This window comes from Gasterosteus aculeatus, chromosome 8 (assembly GCF_964276395.1).
Source record: "Gasterosteus aculeatus chromosome 8, fGasAcu3.hap1.1, whole genome shotgun sequence".
Lineage (NCBI taxonomy): Eukaryota > Metazoa > Chordata > Actinopteri > Perciformes > Gasterosteidae > Gasterosteus > Gasterosteus aculeatus.
This window is the reverse complement of record NC_135695.1, coordinates 1990458-2010605: the sequence shown is the minus strand read 5'-3', so window position 1 is coordinate 2010605 and position 20148 is coordinate 1990458. Positions and strand designations below refer to the sequence as shown.

The 20148-nt window shown below is 44.4% G+C and overlaps 1 protein-coding gene and 1 long non-coding RNA gene across 4 annotated transcripts in view; both read right to left on the bottom strand.

Annotated features, from left to right (window-relative positions):
- LOC120823703 (cadherin-2) overlaps nt 1-20148 on the bottom strand; it is an 88636-nt gene that overhangs the window by 15459 nt on the left and 53029 nt on the right. For all 3 annotated transcript variants that reach the window (XM_040183922.2, XM_078107865.1, XM_078107864.1), the window contains 6 exons: nt 15693-15830; nt 14780-14965; nt 13852-14105; nt 11312-11454; nt 2545-2778; nt 935-1168 (listed from right to left, as the gene is read on the bottom strand). In XM_040183922.2, coding sequence (XP_040039856.1) covers nt 935-1168; nt 2545-2778; nt 11312-11454; nt 13852-14105; nt 14780-14965; nt 15693-15830 — 1189 coding nt within the window. The remainder of the gene's footprint in view (nt 1-934; nt 1169-2544; nt 2779-11311; nt 11455-13851; nt 14106-14779; nt 14966-15692; nt 15831-20148) is intronic.
- Nucleotides 7114-7993, bottom strand: LOC144411381 (uncharacterized). The gene is made up of 4 exons (XR_013468543.1): nt 7893-7993; nt 7725-7802; nt 7533-7628; nt 7114-7433 (listed from the first exon to the last, which is right to left on the bottom strand). It is a non-coding gene; the product is annotated as an uncharacterized LOC144411381 (long non-coding RNA).

Below are 20148 nucleotides of genomic sequence, written 5' to 3'. Positions count from 1 at the left end.
AAACTTCACAAACACTTCATTAAGCAAATCACGAGTGAAACTTGCTGACATTTGAAATGCAATTCAAGTTCAATTTCAATTACAAACACTCACAAAGACTCATGGGCAGAGCTACAAAGAGATTAAAAGTGTTGATTTTTTTCCCGTTGAATGAAAAACAACACAATGCTTCTGATGGCAGAAAAGTTTGCCATGGCTGTATTAACGCACTCTGGGCCATAATTTTGCTGTCAGGAGCATACCGACAGGGTTTCGGTCATTTTAACTCAGGATAGATGTTTGTTGAGTCAGTGGTGACTTCAATTTGGATCTAATTTTGAGTCAAAAGTTATACTCTGGTTCCACCAAAATGATCATGCAAAAAATGAGCGAGGAACTCCGGGCCGCACCACAGAAAGAATATATAACTTTTATTTTGTCATTTCACTTTTGTTTCTGAAAAACGTTTTTATTTTATTTCACATTTACAATTGTCTACTCCTCGCTGTGCGCGGTTGTTCTGACAACCAGCGGACAGAGAGCGCGCGACTATAACCGCTGTTGTAGCGCTTGTGACACACTGGACATAAAGAATAAAAAATCTAGACTGATTTTGTTGCTGAGATGCTGGAAAATGTCCACCAGGGTGTCATGTAAAATCACTGCTGAGTCATTTGTCCATGGGAAGAGTTGTTTCTATTGTTTTGTCCACCTTCATTTACATTTATAAAAGAGTTTCAGTCCAGTAGGTTCACACTTTACTGAGAAAAGCATGTTCACAGACCCTGCCACTGCAAGTTTTGTATAAATTACTGCAATAAAACAGCTATAATTTATGCATTTATGTTTTGTACGGTTGATTCAATTCAAAGGGTATGTTATATAATGTGTAAAATGTCTTACATTATGTTAGGTCAGCAAAGTGCTACCGAAACAGTATCTATATGAGGCTCACCTAATAGTATGATGATACAGATGAGGATGGCAATGATGGCCCCGGTCCCCAGTCCAGCGGCGATGATTCGCTCCATGTCAACGCAGTCGCCATGATGATCACACTGGCAGACCTTGACTTTCAGGTAGGACGTGTTGGACATGGGAAGGTTGCCGGAGTCTGTGATCATGATGGGAACCTTATAGATCCCACTGGCCAGGGAGCCAATCCTCAGTCTTAGCTGGGCATATTCGCCTGGGGTGTGATGGAAGGGGAGAAAACATGGAGAGAGTGATGGACAAAGATGGTAATCCCTCACTTATAGACTTCATCCACTCCGTTATGCTGGTTGTCGCACACAAAAAAGCCCTTTAACAGTGGAAAGCAATGTATTGATGGGTATATTTTATATAGAATCACATGCAGGAACATAAACTTCATACTAAACTTTATTGCCAAGTATGTTGCACATTCATGGGCATAAACCAATTGTGTCCAGGGAAGGAGGGGTTGGCTACAATCCCCTTTGCTTGCTTCAGGGTCCTAGAAGCGAAAAATAGAGATGGTATTGACTTCAAAGCAGGCGTCGACTTGTCTCCAGGAAGGTGTTGAAGATGTCTGAGCATTGGAGACAGCTGATCCGCACGAGGCTTCAGTCCACGAGGTGAGACGGAGTCAGGGCTGGCTGCCTTTCCGGGGTTCAGACATTAGAAGACCCTATTGACGTTTCTCTCCAGTTGTTGTACTGGAAAACTATAACTAAGAAGACGGGTATGTCTGCTAAAAACATTATCTGGTGGGTGGGTGTGCGCTGTGCCTGCTGCACGTTGCCCTGCAGTGACACTTAAACAAACGATTATGTATGAAGCAAACTCACGTGGGGAGTAAAAGGGTTTGCAGTTTATGATGAGTTATTCCAGATTAAGACAGCAGTGCCGCAGGACCACTGTCACATCGCTGCACCAGCGGTTGGTAAAAATCGATACCTCCAACCTTTGCTTTGCCGGACAGATCCGTGTGGCGGTCCCCTCTGAATGGCTGGAAGCCAGTAAGTTGTAGTGCAGTGCCCTGTTTACTCACTGCATATGTAAAGTTGAGTGCACCTTTTGATAAAATGTCCAGTACTTCAACTGAAGAGAACAGAAAAAAGTAGGGTGTAAATCTGCTAGCGTTGTTCCCCTTATGTTTAGGAGCTCTTCTCTGGTGAAACACCATGGCAGCCACCCATTGCGGCATCTTGCGTAACATCACATGACTAAAGTAAGTTACTTTAAGTCAGGAGGATGGGGGAGGTAGCAAAACCGATGGGCCTTCCAAGCCAATGGGTACAAGGAGTGGAGAATGAGAATATCTTTTAAACTAAAACCGGACTGTATATGAATACTCAGGGACCCCCAGGAACATCCCAGTGGGCCTTCCTTTTATTTATAGGGTACAAGTCGAAAGGCGCCAGCACTTACAAACCATACTATATCTTAAAATGTGGTCAATATGAAATCCACACGTATTTGTATTATAGAAGTTGTATGTAAATTAACTTTTTTTCTGAAATAAAACGTAATTATTTGATGAACTCCTGCCTCCTTTCATTCAAGATTAATAGCAAAGCGAACACATTATCCCACACTGACCATTGAGGCGATTCAGCGTCCAGTTGCGGCGTACATCTGATGGACGATTGGCGAGTTCGAAGGCAAAGGGTCCAGCGTTAGGGGTGAGGTCAGGGTCACTGGCTGTGACGTTGATGGCGTTTGGATCTGGCTTCTCACACATTTCCACCTCAGGGGGGAACACGTGAGGTGCATTGTCATTTATGTCCAGCAGGTACATCTGAAGGGTGCCCATCCCGCTGGCAGGAGGGATACCTGGACAGACAAAATGAAGATATTCTTTCTTCTTCTTTCTCTATTCTTTCTATATATTGATGATTTCACAATTTTTTAACAGTGAAAATGTACAAAACGTGTCTTTAACTACATATAGCTAAAAGCCTACTTTGGCGATGACATGACCCAACCAACCCTGGCTTTGATATTCTTCCCAAACATTAAAACGCAATGAGTATTACTCAAGTGTAGAGAGTATGCACATCGTTTCTGCACTGCATATTATTAGATTACAAGATTACTTATGTGAAATAAGCGCATATCCTTTGGATATGGGGACACTTTGACATGGGGCAGCCCCGGCTGCCGCCTATTTGGATTAATCCGCCTGCTCTGTCTGACTACCCGTGTACCAAACCCCTGCCTAAAGTAAAGACATTGTTTTTTGACCCTGACTACCTTGCCTTGACTCTGGGCTCAAGGACCTGGACTCTTTTGAGTCCAGGTCCTTGTGGCCCCAGCTGTAGAGATTAGCTTATCGGCAACCGGCACTGAAACAGGCTTTGGCCTGTTGATGGCTGCTGACTCTGGTCCAAATCTTGGAAGAAGCGGGCCTAAACTGGCCGAGACATTTTGAGAAAAAGAAAATGTTTTGTCTGTCGGGTTGCTAAGGGACAGATTTTTGTTTTTGAGTACAGTGTGCACTGTTCTTGAATCTAAGATGACTGTGGATGGCATCTTAGATGTTGCGGTCTAGTATTTTTTTTATGCTTTTAGAAATTTTTAGCTCTCTGGTTGCAATCACAAGGGAATAACTTTTCAACACTCTACAAGCTTTTACAACTGAGCTCGGGAGAGTATTTAGGCCGCTAGCCACAGTACTTTACCAGTACAGTACAATACCAGGTTTGATCCACAGCGGCCAGTCTTCTCATACCTGCCTGCCACATTGCTAGGCAGAGTCCACCTGTTTACCATGCCGGGATCTTTCTGTCTAGATAGCCAACCTGGGTTGGTCTCTGCTAGCCATCACCGCACCAGGTTGACCTCCATTCTCTGGGCTGGATGGGCCAGAAGGTCGTCAGCCTAACAGGCCGAAAAAAACCCAAAATACCAGCCTGTTAGACTGAGGACCTTGTGGTCCATCTCAATCTTGCCTTTTTGTCAAAAAAACTGCAACTGCAGGTGAAAACCTGGCCAGCAGGTGCCATATCTGCTCTTCGGGATTGTTTTGAGTGTACTGACTGGCACATGTTCAGGGAGGCTGCAACATATGGTGATTCTACCAACTTGGAGGAATACACAGCATCAGTGATCAGCTACATCTGCAAGTGCATCAATAATGTCACTTTCTCCAAGACCGTCACCACACGCTCCAACCAGAAGCCGTGGATGACTTTGCTGCGCACACTGCTGAGGACCCGAGACAGATAAGGCAGCCCTGAGAACAGCTAGGGCCAAACTGTCCCGGGCTATCAGAGAGTTGCACTTTATTAACTGTAACTTTATAACTGTCTGCTACCTCAAAACTGCTTTGCACATAGAACACTATCTCATAGTATGTTATGTATATGTTTTTAGAAACTGTCATCTTTTTGCACTATTGTGTACAATCTTGTATATAGATATTTTATAAAGGTATTATATTTAGTTGTGTAGCCCTGTGTTTGTCCTATGTTGTTTTTATGTAGCACTACGGTCCTGGAGGAATGTTGTCTCGTTTTGCTGTGTCTTGTAATCACTGTATATGGTTGAACGACAATAAAAACCACTTGACTTGACGAAATCCCACCTCATCTCCAAAGATCGGTTCTAGCCATTTCAATCCAGTTTATTTTATTACATATTAAACGAATGATAGTGATAGTGACTTCAGCTCTGCTTTCAACACTATCATCCCGTCTCTGCTGCAGGACAAACTCTCCCAACTGCACGTGCCCGACTCCACCTGCAAGTGGATCACTGACTTCCTGTCTGACAGGAAGCAGCATGTGAAGCTGGGGAAACATGTCTCAGCCTCTCGGACCATCAGCACCGGTTCCCCCCAAGGCTGCGTTCTCTCCCCTCTGCTCTTCTCCCTGTACACCAACAGCTGCACCTCCAGCCACCAGTCCGTCAAGCTCCTGAGGTTTGCGGATGACACCACCCTCATTGGACTAATCTCTGGTGGGGACGAGTCCGCCTACAGGTGGGAGTCTGACCATCTGGTGTCGTGGTGCAGCCAGAACAACCTGGAGCTCAACGCTCTAAAGACAGTGGAGATGATTGTAGATTTCCGGCGGAACAGAGCCCCACCCTCCCCCATCACCGTGTGTGACTCCCCCGTCACTATTGTGGATTCCTTTCGTTTCCTGGGCTCCATCATCACCCAGGACCTCAAGTGGGAGCTGAACATCAGCTCCATCACCAAGAAGGTTCAGCAGAGGTTGTTCTTCCTGAGGCAGCTGAAGAAATTCAACCTGCCAAAGACGATGATGGTCCACTTCTACACGGCCATCATCGAGTCCATCCTCTGCTCCTCCATCACCGTCTGGTACGCTGCAGCCACAGCCAAGGACAAGGGCAGGCTGCAGCGTGTCATCCGCTCTGCAGAGAGGGTGATCGGCTGAAATCTGCCGTCCCTGCAGGACCTGTTCGCTTCCAGGTCTCTGAAGCGAGCTAAAAAGATCGCGGCCGACCCCTCCCACCCCGGACAAAAACTGTTTGTGCCCCTTCCATCTGGCAGGAGGCTGAGGTCCATCAGGACTACGACCTCCCGCCACACGAACAGTTTCTTCCCGTCGGCAGTCGGGCTCATCAACAGAGCCCGGTCCCCCACTGCCTGACTATAACACTCCACCGGTCACTCCCCTTCATACTGCACATGCCACTTTAACTGCAATTCGTCACTTTGTCTCTTGTCTGTTACTTGTTTGTTAGTGCACTTTATGCTTAATATTTTTCTTTTTTACTTTTTAATATTTAAATTTTTTTAACTTTATTCTCTTGTTTTATACTAAACCATAGCCTTAGCCTTATTCTACTAACACATTGCATTAGCATTTCATTCCACTTTATTTTATTACTTGTGCACTGTTGTCTTGTCTGTCTACTGTCGCGCACTAATCGCCAAAACAAATTCCTTGTATGTTTGACATATTTTGGCTAATAAATGTTTCCTGATTCCTGATTCCTGATTCCTGAATGACATTACAGTACAGCATAAAATAAAACAAACAGGTGCGACATACAGCGGAGAACTGTGCAGAGGATTTCCTCCACGTGCCAAACAGAAGGGGGATGAGTCGCAAAAAAATCACTGTGCACAGCTAGGCTACTTCCATCTCAACATCTACCCAGTGCGGCACACAGTATGAAGAGCACTACTACTGTGTACCTAAAAGACAGATGTTGACAAAAGGATTGAGAATGGTTAGCAATAATATTTATAGATTTACCATTTATGTTTTGTAAATTGTGAGATGTCACAACTCTTTCTTGTCTCTGTTTCTACCAGGCTGCAACCTCTATATTTTGGCCTGAGTGAAAGGTCGGTACCATTGGTCATGTTTGGCCGTTTGAGTTTAAATGATTTTAGTTTAATATAATTTGACCCCTTTAACAGTGTGCTTTTTACAAATTCACTAACTTTTTGGTCTGTCTTATTTTTTAATAATATAAAATTATTATAATCATAAATTATAATGTTATTACATCTTATTTGGCATTTGTTTGTAGTTGCAGCAACGTCAAATGTTTATTTTAATAACTCAAAATAAAAACAATGTACCTTTCTTTATTTTATCTTTTCTGGACATAAAAACAAAACCTGTATTTTTTTTTGTGACATACACTGCATGAAAAGTGAGATTTTCGTCCCCGTAAACGCCCGGAAATCTCCCTAATTTCCGACAATTTCTGACAATTTGCAACCAGCGCACGTCGCGTTTGTCTGTGCCACAAATTGTCGGAAACGAACCATGACGTAGGCGGAGAGCTGGCGGAGGTGCGAATGGCCCGAATTAGCATATGAATGCAGCGAAGCCGCGGGTGGCCGAGCGGAGCGGGCTTGAATATCCTTACTTCTTATTGGATGAAACCACAACTTACTAACAAATGAAATCACTCGTGATTGGCAGCAAAACCACACGTGGGCTGACCAGGCTTGAGTTTCCTTGTTCATGATTGGATGAAAACACAACTTTCAATCACTCGTGATTGGTTGGCAGATCTGTCGCTATTGGTCACCCGCCTCATTTTATTTATATATATTTATATATTCATATTATGCTGTATATTCATTTCATGGTTATCCTATGCAGGCTACTACACTATTATTAGGATACCAACCAGGACATCAATGAATTTATAGAGAAAATGAACATTTGCCACATGTTTATGCAAAGAAAAAGCTTTATTAACAACACACAAACAACAACTACATACAAAGTGAGGATCTGCCCACACTTGGGTAACGGCGGTTTGAAAACTACAGCTCAGTAAAGTGTCCGTTTGCCTCCTCGGGGTTGTTGACCGTCACTGGCGCCGTGTTTTCCGAGGCAGGTCTGTTGTGCAGGCGGCTCGTGTGCGTGTGGCGACCGTACAATCCACCCGAGACCCCGCCAACAACGCCGTCCCCTCCGTCCGACGTGAGCTCCACGGTGGCGGAGTTCCACCTCGTCATCAGCCAGCACACTTTGTCTTGATTCCAGCAGCTGTAAAAACAATAATGAATCAGTACTGTGCGATGCGACGCGTACGGACACAACACATCGATCAATGCACTTGAAACAAGTCAGCAAATAAACTCTGACCCGCTTCTCGCTCGACTCCGCGCTGAACTCCGCAATGAGTGTTCCGGCTGAACCTGAAGCTCCTGCGTCCCGTCTCAAAATACGTCTCACAGGCGTCTGGAAAACAATTAAATGAGTGTGATATGAATACAAAAAAAATCAAAATCAAGTCACAGTAACATTTAACAAGAAAGGAGAAACAGTGTCACTTACACACAATGACGTCGTCTAAATCTGGACTTTTCCCGGAGCAAATACGAGGTCACCGCCTCATTATGAGGCGAGATTAGTCTGTGAAAACAAAATGTACAGTTATGATCGGTATCAATACGTATATATTCCCTTATAGCGCAGAATGAAAGCATATTCTGTAAATCTGACCCTTGCTCCGGTTCGTAGCGCCTGTAATTCGTCTCGGAGTTGTGAAGACGGCGCACCGCTTCCTGTAAACGACACGGCAAAGAAAACACACTTTAATAAAGCTGTTTCTGCTCACTTGTAAGGCTACTAGGCTACTCTTAGCTTAGCTTGAGGCTACGCTACTTTTAGCTTAGCTTGCAGTCATCGATCGTATTCTTACCGCTATCGTGGGATTGTGCGCCCGTCTCCTCTTCTTTGAGTCGGTTCCTCTCCTCCATGGACAGAAACCCGCAGAGTCCCGAATGCTCCAGTGGAGCGAACCACTCGTTGATATCGGCGGTTTGTTGTTGGAGTTGACGAGACGATCCACTGAGAGCTTTCAGCAGCTTCTTCTCGTCTGTCTGCGGACTGGCCGAAAGTTGGTGACCGCGGAGAGGAGTTGAACGCGAGACGTCGTCCCGCCATTATTCACGAAGCAGCACAAACCAAACAAAGGAACTGGAGATACAGTTCTTCTGAATATAGTAACACACGTGTCTGTTTGTATGCTCGTCTTGCAAGTACTGCTGTATCAGTCATGCTTATGACCTCACACGTGATTGGACGAGGAGTCTAAGGGTCCTCCAATCACATACGAGGTTATTGTTATACGGAAGGACCAGTATTTTAGGAAGACAAATGGTTGGGACTTTGAAACAGCTGATATGCTTTATGTAAAGCAGTGTTTTGGTGTCAGCAGAACGACTTTCCCTAGAAAACTGTACAGTGGTGCCTCTTTCTCCATTCCACCAGACAATCTAGAGTCTGACAGACATGCAATGTTGACAATGTATCATCACATGTACCCTTGTGTCACTGAGGTTGAATGTTTTGCCATGTCATGTAAACGGGTAACATATATGAATGTAACTTACTCAATCGATAGATGCAGAGCAGAAAGGTCAGCATATGTTCATGCTAAGTGGTGTGGAAACACAACAGTTTTGAGGAACCCGTCCTTGACCCTCTAGCAGAACTACGACCAGCCATTATAAAGCAGTTTATAGTTGTTAATGTTGTGTCAAGGGGTACGGCATTGAAACATGTTCTTGCACAAGTTTCCTGGCTTCATCTCCACCCGGACAGACATTTTTATGGAAATCCAATAGAAATTTGGGGCTTGCAGGGAACAGACACGTCATACCCAGCATCATTTCTGCCAGTTGAGCGCATTGCTAGAAGATGTGTGGTTAATACATCCTCTGTGCATTTAAGTAGGACCAAAGAAAAGGTCACTGTAGTCCTGCCACTATGCACTGTAGTTGAGCTCTAGAAGACTGATCTCTGCAGACCCCTCATGCTGATTCAAATGTTGTCTGCATGGAATGCTCATTTTACCTTGATTAAAACTAATTTTTTAAAGAAGTTATTTTGTGTATCTTTTTTACATAGCATTTGCCATTGCTAATGGCGTACACAGTAATCTAGCATATTTGAATTAAATAAATCAATTCAAGCTAAAATGTAAGAGTCTATAATTAGGCTACTGAGCCTGATCTATTTGTACCAGAGATTTTCTTACCTTTTAAAAAAATGTCACCTGGGCTAAAACTCCCTCTGCGACCCTGATTTGCATTTGTATAGCTCACAGCATTTTCATTTACATGTCAAAGCCTCCCCTAGAATTAGGAGGAGGGGGGTGATGGGGGTGATGGGGGGACAACTGCCAAGGGAGGCCCACGTCAATTTCTGACAATTTACGGCAGTTTTCGGCGTTGCCCGCAAATTGCCGCAAACCTGAAATTCCACGACAATTTACAGTGCCGCATACTGCCGAAAATCCCACTTTTCATGCAGTGATAAAGAATATATTAATTTATACTGAGTCTAGTTGGCAACCCGAACCACGGCGGGTCGGCAACCGGACCCAGGGCCGGGCCACAACGCGGCCCACGCGTTTCTTTTGTATTGCCAGGTTTGGGCCAATGCTGGCCCCGGTTATCTTTGATTATGGCCCAGTGACGGCAGTGTCGTACGCCCGGAATCTGGCCAGTTTATTTGGCCCAATTCTAGGGCGTTGTTTATCCCAAATTTCAGCCGAGTTGGCAAACGTACTCGGCCCGACGTGTTTCTTTCGGGGTGGTGAGCTTAAATCTGGGCCAGGTCATTTTGGCTACCTGGTTAAGAACTCTATTCTAAGCAATAGTAGGCCACGGGTGACAGATGATGACCGCTGAAAAACTAAAGACACGTATTGGCAGAAAAAAAGCAGAAAAAACCTCTACTAGCAAGTACTGTGTCCCAAAGACAATTTTGCAACCATGCAACAATGTAATTTAAATTAAATTAAATTGAAGGTGGACAATACAATTTGTTGTCTACGGGAACAGTCTTCCTCTTTCCAATATGTGAAATAAGAGATTGACTTGAGGCCCAACATGTTGGTCCCTAAAACTAAGGCATTCTTGATTCTATAAGAAAAGGATGTGTGTGACACTAGCAGCATTGTTAGGAGGTTGTGCATCACAGAGTTGGTGATATAATACTGTCTATTACCGCTACAACCGCTCCACGGTAGCCATTTTTCTAAAAACCATCTATCCATCCATCTCCGTTAATACAATTATGATGCCAGTGATGAATGTTCTACTACACAGAATGATTGCTGTTCCAGAAACACCATCTTCACACATTTTCTACAGCTCTGGCTAACCTCAATTATCATTAGAAATGTTGCTAAACTAGCTATCCAACGGTATGTGGCTGTATGAATGATATAGTGCTCATTAGGGCTAAATGTGCAAAAATGAATTTAACGTTAACTTAATCGGTATGATGGTACGTGAAAAATTCATACCGTAATGAAATCTTATACCGGTTGAAACGGTATACTGCACACCCCTACTGTCCATCTCTATGTCAATCAGAGCAGCTGACAAGTTACTCAGTAAACAATCATTAAATCTGGCCGACGACCTTTCTAGAAGCTTTGGATTGTGTGGCAAAGAAGTAGCCTGAAGAGACACAGTACAACTTACAACTGTCATAGTTTCATGAGTAAAGGTATTTTGCACTGCGATCACCGAACGCATTTCTCTTGCAGCCACAATGTAAATATTGGGTATTGAGATCATCCAAGGCTTAAGTGGCAGCCATACCTATGCAACATGTTTCCAGTAGTGAACTATTTTAGCAGGTAGCTTAGCTAAATGCTACATCGCCATATTTAATTTTCTCAGGGAAAAAAATCATTAGAAATTAGTTCATTTCATAATTGTTCAGCAACAAGGACACAGAAGTGACTCTTGGTGTGAAACAGGATACATGTGTCATTGATAATTCATATCAGCAGGTGTAGATCCACTTTTTGCCAACACTCCAAAAAAAATTTCAATGGTGTGCAAACTATCAAAAATGTGATGCGTATACAGCAAGACACTTATGCAGCGCCAGCATCTCACCGTTATCAGATGCCATGAAGGTGACATTGTAGAAGTTGTTCTTGACATAGGGAGACTCTCGGTCAAGAATGGCGATGGTGGAAATGCGACCGTTAACCTGGTCAATCTCCAGCCAGTTAGCAGGGTCATACATCTTGGAGTACCTGGATTCAGAGAGAGAGAGGGAGAGACTTCTTTAGCTGTCTCCTTGGCTTTGGGCCAAGAAGCTACTAGGTAGCTGATTCATGGAGGTTGCAGCACTCTCAAGATGCAACCACAAGTCACTCATTTGTTCTTGCAGGATTCTACCTCTAACAGATCCAAAAATTACCTCAAAATGTGATTGGTCAGTGGAAATGTGTTATACTGTATGTTCTGGGCATGGAAACAAACTAGAAGGAGAATAAGGATTGGCAAATCCCTGTGAGTTGCTGATTCAATATTTATTTTTTATCTGACATAATGTAGTCCAGAATCTGCATAGCTGCCACAGCAGATGGTCATGTATCAACCAGGGCACACAGTCCAGAAATATTGTTAATAAACAGGAAAATAGCACCGCTTCCCACATAGGTGAGCAGAGCTGCCCACAAGCCACCAACAACCTCTCCCTGAATGAGGAATTTGTTATATTTCGAATTGGAGAGATAAGTTGAAATGAGTTGAAATGCATGGCTATTAACATCCCCAACCGCAGAACACAAAGCAACGGAAAAAATGCTCTCCCCGGCCCGCAATGATTGCTCCAAGTTTGTTTCATTTTGTGAACACAGAGTGCATCCAGCATTGCTTGTTGCTAGGCTACGAAGACTTCAGCACTACATTTGGAAGCAAATACAGGGTTGTAAAAAGAAAGGAACGAGAACAAAAAGAAGCAGCAGTTGGGCTGACGCTCTAGTGTGTGTGCTGGTGGCTTATAGGTGCTGCAGGAACAAGTCAAGATGTTTGTGGGAAGAAATATACAGCTGTTGTAATGGGAAAATGATATGTAACCCTTTTAAATGCTTCATTTGTATAACCAGTTTATTAGTTGCAAGTGCTTAGATCACGAAGGCCCTGACATAAGAACTGCTGTCTCCCACTTGGATTTGATGTTTCCAGCGTCATAGCTGTAGAGATTGAACAAAGTGTTTGTTATGTCTATGACCACCTTTGTTTTAGCATGTTGGGAGAGCAAGGACACGGTCAAAGAACTGACGTGTTTTACATGGATAAGATGTTCCCAGTACCCTGGCTGTAGATACTCAACAAGATGGTCAAAGGTTTCTGTTGACGCCACCGATATCTAAACTTAGGTATAAGAACTGCCTCGATGTGTTGGGGGAAGAAAAGGAGGTTCTTGACAGTCTACTGACCACGTAGCTGTTGTGACCCTTTTTCCCTTGCAAGGAAATAAACGGAGAAAAGACATACTTGACTCAGAGCCTTTGTTTCTTACTTAACGATTGTCTGTGCAAAATCTTCCACCACACTGTCATTAAAGCTTTTTAGCTGGAATTGGTGTTGCGACTGAGAAATACAGGCTGCCCTCGCTAATTGAGAAGGCAACAAATTCTCCCTGCTCAGAAAATACAATTGTGCTGTTACCAAGGGAAAATATTAATAGAGCAGAATACTAATCAGACTGACCACTTCTGTAAAAAACGGACAATGCAACATCACACTCGCTTGATGCGGTTGCAGTGATCAAGATAGTTTTTTGTCCTGGCATGGAACAGACAGAATTTTACGACAGTGCGACTGTGGGTGAGTGGGGAGCACGGTCGTCCTCCAATCAGAGGGTTGTCGGTTCAATCCCAGGCCCGCATGTCATTGTGTCCTTGGGCAAGACACTTAAACCAACATTGCTCCTGTAGCTGCGACTACAGTGTGTGGATGTTAGTTACTGATGGCAGGTGTCACTGTGTATGGTTCTCCTGTCATCAGTGTATGAATGGGTGTGAATGGGTGAATGATGTCATGTAGTGTTAAAGCGCTTTGAGTGGTCGGAAGACTAGAAAAGCGCTATACAAGTACAGTCCATTTACCATTTTGAGTCACCTGGTTTCGAACAAAGAGGACTCAGGTTTTTATTTCAAGAGAACCACAGTGCGAGGATATCATTGTATCGCCTCCACGGTGGTAATAGAAAAATAAATTCATAGGTGCAAAATTGACCTCTGCATTGCCTTTTCCTTACTTCATAAAGTGATTTCTTTCTCATACACGTACAGATACATAATATATGATAAAAGAGGTGTGTGAAGAGAAATCTTCAGAAGATTTATTAAATAGTAAATATCAATTTCAGCCCTAATGGCCATTGTGCTCTTCATCACTGATGATATTGTAGGTATAAAACATTTTCTCAAACATTTGTTACACACAGGAATTGATGACTAGTAAAGCCGTTGTGACAGCAACATTTTCAAATTTTCTTCTTCTTATTAAGTGAGAGATATATTAACCTCAATTCAACCCAGCTCAACATTTTAAAAGTTAAATTATTTTTATTAATGAGACATACAACGTTAACACATTGAACTCACTATGGTCTCAGTTTCCAACGGGTGTTAGCTTACCGCACAGTTTGTCTCAAGAAGCGGTCGGGATCCTGGGCAGTGAAGGTGGTGAGCAGTGATCCCGCAGGCAGACCCTCCTCCAGTTTGATGGACTTGGGATTTGGGCTAAACTCTGGACTCTCGTTGATGTCCAAGATCCGCACAGAGACGGTTGCCGTGGACTGCCGAGGAAGGTGGACTCCACGGGCCAGCGGGACCTCGTTCTCTGCCTCCACCGTCAGCATGAAGGAACGGGTCAACTCAAAATCTATGGGCTGGACAGGAGAGGGGAGGGAGACAGGATGGTAGTAACATGATACACTGAATGTCCAAAATAATCTACATGTGACCCCTTGGGAACGAGTCACGCTGAATACAATTAGGTGTCTAAGTCCTTTACTAATTATAAAAATATAGTTTGATCTTACAAGAGATATAAATATACAATTAGGAAATGTAAAACAGATAAACATTAGTGGTATGGATCTAGATTTGTTCCAATACAATTTTTGCCCTCCAGATTTCATCGCGAACCCCTGAACTTTCGGATCAGTCCAATATTGAGTACTGCTTCCATAATTAGTTACAAAAAACAATTTGAACCTCCAAAACATGAAGCCGGGAAGCATCATAAGCATATTAGGGCCGCAGCAACAAATCTGTAAAATCAATCAAATTTGATTATTAGAAGAGTTGGAAACAAATTTAATTATTGATTTGTTGTCTCGCCTATCTAATACGGCACTGAATAAGTCACACAATGTTTAAGTATAAAAAATGTTGAGTTGAGCACAGAGCAGATAAAAGAAAAAAGAGAGGAGGTAGAGATAAAACTATTGCAGAGACCCGTAATGTTGTTCTGAAACACATGGCGGAAGCAGAGAAATCACTACAACCCAAGTCATCTAAGGTGTGAAATGGCAAACTAAATAAATCAAGAAAAGCACACCTTGATCACAGTGAGCAGGCCTTCGTTGGTGGTGTGGTCAGTAGGGATGGAGAAGCGTCCGGTGGGGTCTCCGGTGATGATGCGGTACGCAGCGCTCCAGGCTGAAGTATGAGGCTGGTCTTTATCCGTCACAGTCAGGTTAGCCACGATCACGTTCACCCTGTTCTCATGGACCTCCCCGAAGAACTGCAACGCAGACAAAAAGACCGAGTTTATATCCATGTTCTAACAATTCACAATAACAATACATTTTACTTGTTTAGATTTTGTTTTCTTTTTCCACTCTCACTGTGCTGCCGTAATCCTTCACATTTTCCCGTCGCGGGTTTAATAAAAGATTATTTTATATGACCAACAAAGTCAAAAGTGAAGATTGCTTCCAAGAACCCCTGCTTCTTGCTGTCCAACCTAAACCTATTGCACGGGGTTAAGAAGAATCACTTGGTTTTGGAGCCATAGTGTGACGACTCGAAGAGACTGAAGATTAACTTCCTGTTTTATTTTTGTAACCACGGCACTTCCTGTATCTAGTTTCCCCCCACAGCTGAGTTTAGTTTGTAATCACCCCCACCTGTATTTAAGCCTCAGCTCCCCACTTGTCTGTGTCAGGTTATCTTTTGTCGTTCCTAGAGGTACATGTTTGTTGTTAAATTCCCAGTGCTGTTTTTGTAATCTTGTTTCTACTTTGTTGCCAGGCTCTCTTCCTTTTTGTTTTCTACAAGAGCGTGTGGATTCCGCCTTTGCCTGTGCCCCCTTTGTTTTGCATTAGTTTACTCTCCTAGTAAAAGATTCCAAACCTTGAAAGAATTTTCTGTTGCCTTATTGCTCTGCACCTGAGTCGAAGTCCTGACCCCTCACACATAGCACTCCTCTGTGCATGTGTCTGTTTGTGTGTACCGGTGTGCGGACTTACTGTGTCGGTGGTGAACTCAGGCGGGTTGTCATTGATGTCGGTGATCCTGATGACAGTGCTGGCCGTGTTGGACAGGCCGTAGGTGGGGTTCCCCTCCATATCCGTAGCTTGGATGATCAAGGTGTACTGGGTGACTTTCTGGAAACAGAGAACAAAGTTCTTACCGTAAATTCCGGACTATAGAGCGCACCTGAATATACATATACAGTATGTATATTTGTCCACTGATCTGATCTGTTTATCACATGTCCTCACATTACATAATCTGGGTCCTGTATTTCACGTATGTTAGTCATGCTAATCTGACATGGCAGATTAGCCCACAGCTGCGCACAATGGCGCAGTTAAACAGCGGTAAGGGGGCAGATGGACTGGCAGCCTCCCTTCCTGCTTGTAACTGCTGCAGAGGCAGTACCTCTGCCTGCCTGAAGGGGGCTGTGAGCACACAGGCTCGTTCTGCTATTGTTTTTTTTTCACGTATTACAAAATGATGGCATAGTTAGCATGTGCTAGCTAAAGCAGTCAAGTAGCAAATGTCAAGTGCACATTATCAGTCTGAAAACATATGGTCTGAATCGGACCGACCAAAGACCCCGAGCAACAATGTCTATTGAGACTGTTGAAACTAAAAGAAGATAAAGAGGACTTCATAGAGATGTTTTTCCAGAAGGATAGGCGAATGGACTTAACGTAATTTAAAAGGTAAAGGTAAGAGCATGCATGCACTGCTGTACATGCCGAAAATAAAAGACCAGCTCTATTTTTAATAATTTAAAAAATATATAAAACCATTTAAGGGGGTTAGGGTTAGGCTGTACGTCAATAATGCCCGTCCGTGACATTATTAGTAAGTAAATAGCTGCCTTTCAGCATAAAAAGTTGTAGCCACCAAAATGTTGTATCGCATTTCAGTAGCAACAGACAAACAACATTGGGAACTTCACGTTTGTTAGCCTAGCACCAGAAGTTAGTTGATGATTAGCAAGGAGATCGACATTAATTTGTGCACCTCATTCATTCATTCATTCATGCTGTTTTTCAGTGATCGCCACGGTCGCGTACAATATTATGTTTTAACTTATTTTGACCACCGCACTGATATCAGGAATCAGGAATCAGGAAATATTTATTGCCAAAATATGTCAAACATACAAGGAATTTGTCTTGGCGGTTGGTGCGTGACAGTAGACAGTGTAACAATAGACAAGACAGCAGTGCACAAGTAATAAAAAAGAGCAAAATGAAATGCTAATGCAATGGGTTAGTAGAATGGGTTAGTATAAAACAAGTTCAAAATTTAAAATATTAAAAAAGTTAAAAAATATTAAGCATAAAGTGCACTAGCGAACAAGTGACGAGTGAAAGTGACATGTGCAGTATGAAGGGGAGTGACCGTTGGAATGTTATAGTCAGACAGTGGGGGACCGGGCTCTGTTGATGAGCCCGACTGCTGACGGGAAGAAACTGTTTGTGTGGCGGGAGGTTCTTAGTCCTGATGGACCTCAGCCTCCTGCCAGATGGAAGGGGCACAAACAGTTTTTGTCCGGGGTGAGAGGGGTCGGCCACGATCTTTTTAGCTCGCTTCAGAGTCCTGGAAGCGAACAAGTCCTGCAGGGACGGCAAATTGCACCCAATCACCCTCTCTGCAGAGCGGATGACACGCTGTAGCCTGCCCTTGTCCTTGGCTGTGGCTGCAGCGGTTGAATTTCTTCAGCTGCCTCAGGAAGAACAACCTCTGCTGAGCCGTCTTTGTGATGGAGCTGATGTTCAGCTCCCACTTGAGGTCCTGGGTGATGATGGAGCCCAGGAAACGGAAGGAATCCACAATAGTGACAGGGGAGTCACACAGGGTGATGGGGGAAGGTGGGGCTCTGTTCCGCCGGAAATCCACAACCATCTCCACTGTCTTTAGCGTTGAGCTCCAGGTTGTTCTGGCTGCACCACGACACCAGATGTTCAGACTCCCACCTGTGACTCATCCTCACCAGAGATCAGTCCAATGAGGGTGGTGTCATCCGCAAACTTCAGGAGCTTGACGGACTGGTGACTGGAGGTGCAGCTGTTGGTGTACAGGGAGAAGAGCAGAGGGGAAAGAACGCAGCCTTGGGGGGGAACCGGTGCTGATGGTCCGAGAGGCTGAGACATGTTTCCCCAGCTTCACGTGCTGCTTCCTGTCAGACAGGAAGTCTGTGATACACTTGCAGGTGGAGTCCGGCTCGTGCAGCTGGGAGAGTTTGTTAGCAGAGACGGGATGATGGTGTTGAAGGCAGAGCTGAAGTCCACAAACAGGATCCTGGCGTAGGTTCCTGGGGAGTCCAGATCCTGGAGGATGTAGTGGAGGGCCATGTTGACAGCATCGTCCACAGACCTGTTGGCTCTGTAGGCGAACTGCCGGGGGTCCAGGAGGGGGTCGGTGAGGGACTTCAGGTGGGTCAGGACTAGCCGTTCAAAAGACCTCATGACTACAGAGGTCAGGGCGACAGGCCTGTAGTCATTGAGTCCTGTGATCCTGGGCTTCTTGGGAACAGGGATGATGGTGGAGGCCTTGAAGCAGGCTGGTACGTGGCAGGTCTCCAGGGAGGTGTTGAAGATGTCAGTGAACACCGGAGACAGCTGGTCAGCACAATGCTTCAGGGTGTGAGGGGAGACGGAGCCCGGACCGGCTGCCTTACGGGGATATTGTCTTTTAATGAGCCGGTTAACGTCTCTCTCCAGAATAGAGAGACGCTAAGGTCAATTTAAACAGGTAATATTACATTATGGCTCAATTCAGTACACCCCCTGACTCACTCTCAACCAATCAGAACACTTGATTTCATCTGCCCCGTATAATAAAATATATGCTCAACGGGATATGAAACATAACCAGTAGTCGAAGTGCGAAGAGCCAGTTGAATGGTGAATGTATGCTACTTTGTTGAATTAATACATTTGTGAATGTTACTTTGAAAGAGACAGTGCCTCCCCAGCCACGAAGCTCACCGCACGTCACTGGTTCACGCAGCCGAAAAACGACTGCTGACGGAGAGTCGTCCGTGCTGGAGTTCTTCACATAGCCGTCTCCAACGTCTCACTTTTGATTTATTAATATCAAGTTTACGTGCAGCCGCCCTGTTTTCTTCTCCGGCAGCCATTGGTTGCCCGTAACTTGCACCTGTCTGTCTCGCTTTTGCGTGTTAGCCCCTAAAAAATGATACATTAGCCGCACCATTCCAAGGGTTCAAAGCGTGGGAAAAAAGTAACGCCTTAGAGTCCGGAATTTACAGTATTTGATCAACAGCTGACCCAATAACTCAAACTATGTCAAACTGGGCACAGTTTCAGTATTGGAGCACAAATCGGAGTTGGATGTTAATGTAATTAAAGAAGTGGCACGTCTTATATTACATCTGATGACTTACCATCATGTTTGCTAACCACAGTGTTCAGAGAGTTAAACACTGCTACATTTAACACACCTCCTGCTCTCTTTTTATATACTTAAGCATTTTAATTGGGTGGGGGGGGTTATCGAGGGAAAACAATACTTCATTAGGAAAAAAAACAAAGAAAAGAAAAAAAGGGAAACGGAAACAAAAACAACAAAAGGGTGAGGACCAGTGGCGTGCCGTGGGGAAAATTTCCGAGGAACCCAAGACACAACTTCTAAGCTGTATGTTTTACAGGGGTGGGGGCAGAAAATCGTATGTTGCTATTTCAGTCGGGTCAATTATTTCAGCGCCCAACATCGTTTTACCAGGACTTACACACGCTTGTTATCTAACAAACACTTTGAGCACCACTCTCTGTCTCTCTGTGTGAGTGGAAGGAGTGTTGAGCTTGTGGAACGTGATTGTGAGCGTCTGATAGTCCGTTTGTTATTTTTTGCTGCTAATGTGGTGTACCATGAGTGTTGTGGGGTGCAGGGTTCGTGGTGTTAGTGCACATTAAAGGGGTTTGGGTGATTGTGGGTAGTTTGCGCTACATGCTGACATGACGCTCAAGGAGCTAACGAGGAAGCACGGCTTCAAAATACCGCCGCGCTTCCCGTGCTCGGAGGAATGCGGCCTGGCGGTAGGGGAGATGGTCGGCCACAGCAACGTGAAGTCCGCAGCGCGGATGAACGGGGCTGTGGTCATATTTGTCGGCAGCGTGGAAGACGCAGACCTCGTCATAGAGAACGGGGTCGAGGTGAACTACCACATCTTTCCCGTACTACCGCTCGCAAGATCAGCTGTTAAGATCACAGTGTCAAACGTTCCTCCGTTCGTCAGAGACGAGGTGTTAACTAGGGAACTGTCTCGGTACGGTAAGGTAGTCTCTCGGGTTACCAAGGTGTCCTCCGGATGTAAGTCTCCCCTGTTGAGACACGTGGTGTCTCACAGGAGACAGCTCCTCATGACTCTGAACAACAGCAGCAGGGAGCTTAACGTCATGTTCAGAATCGACGTGGACGGGTTTGATTATGTTGTTTATG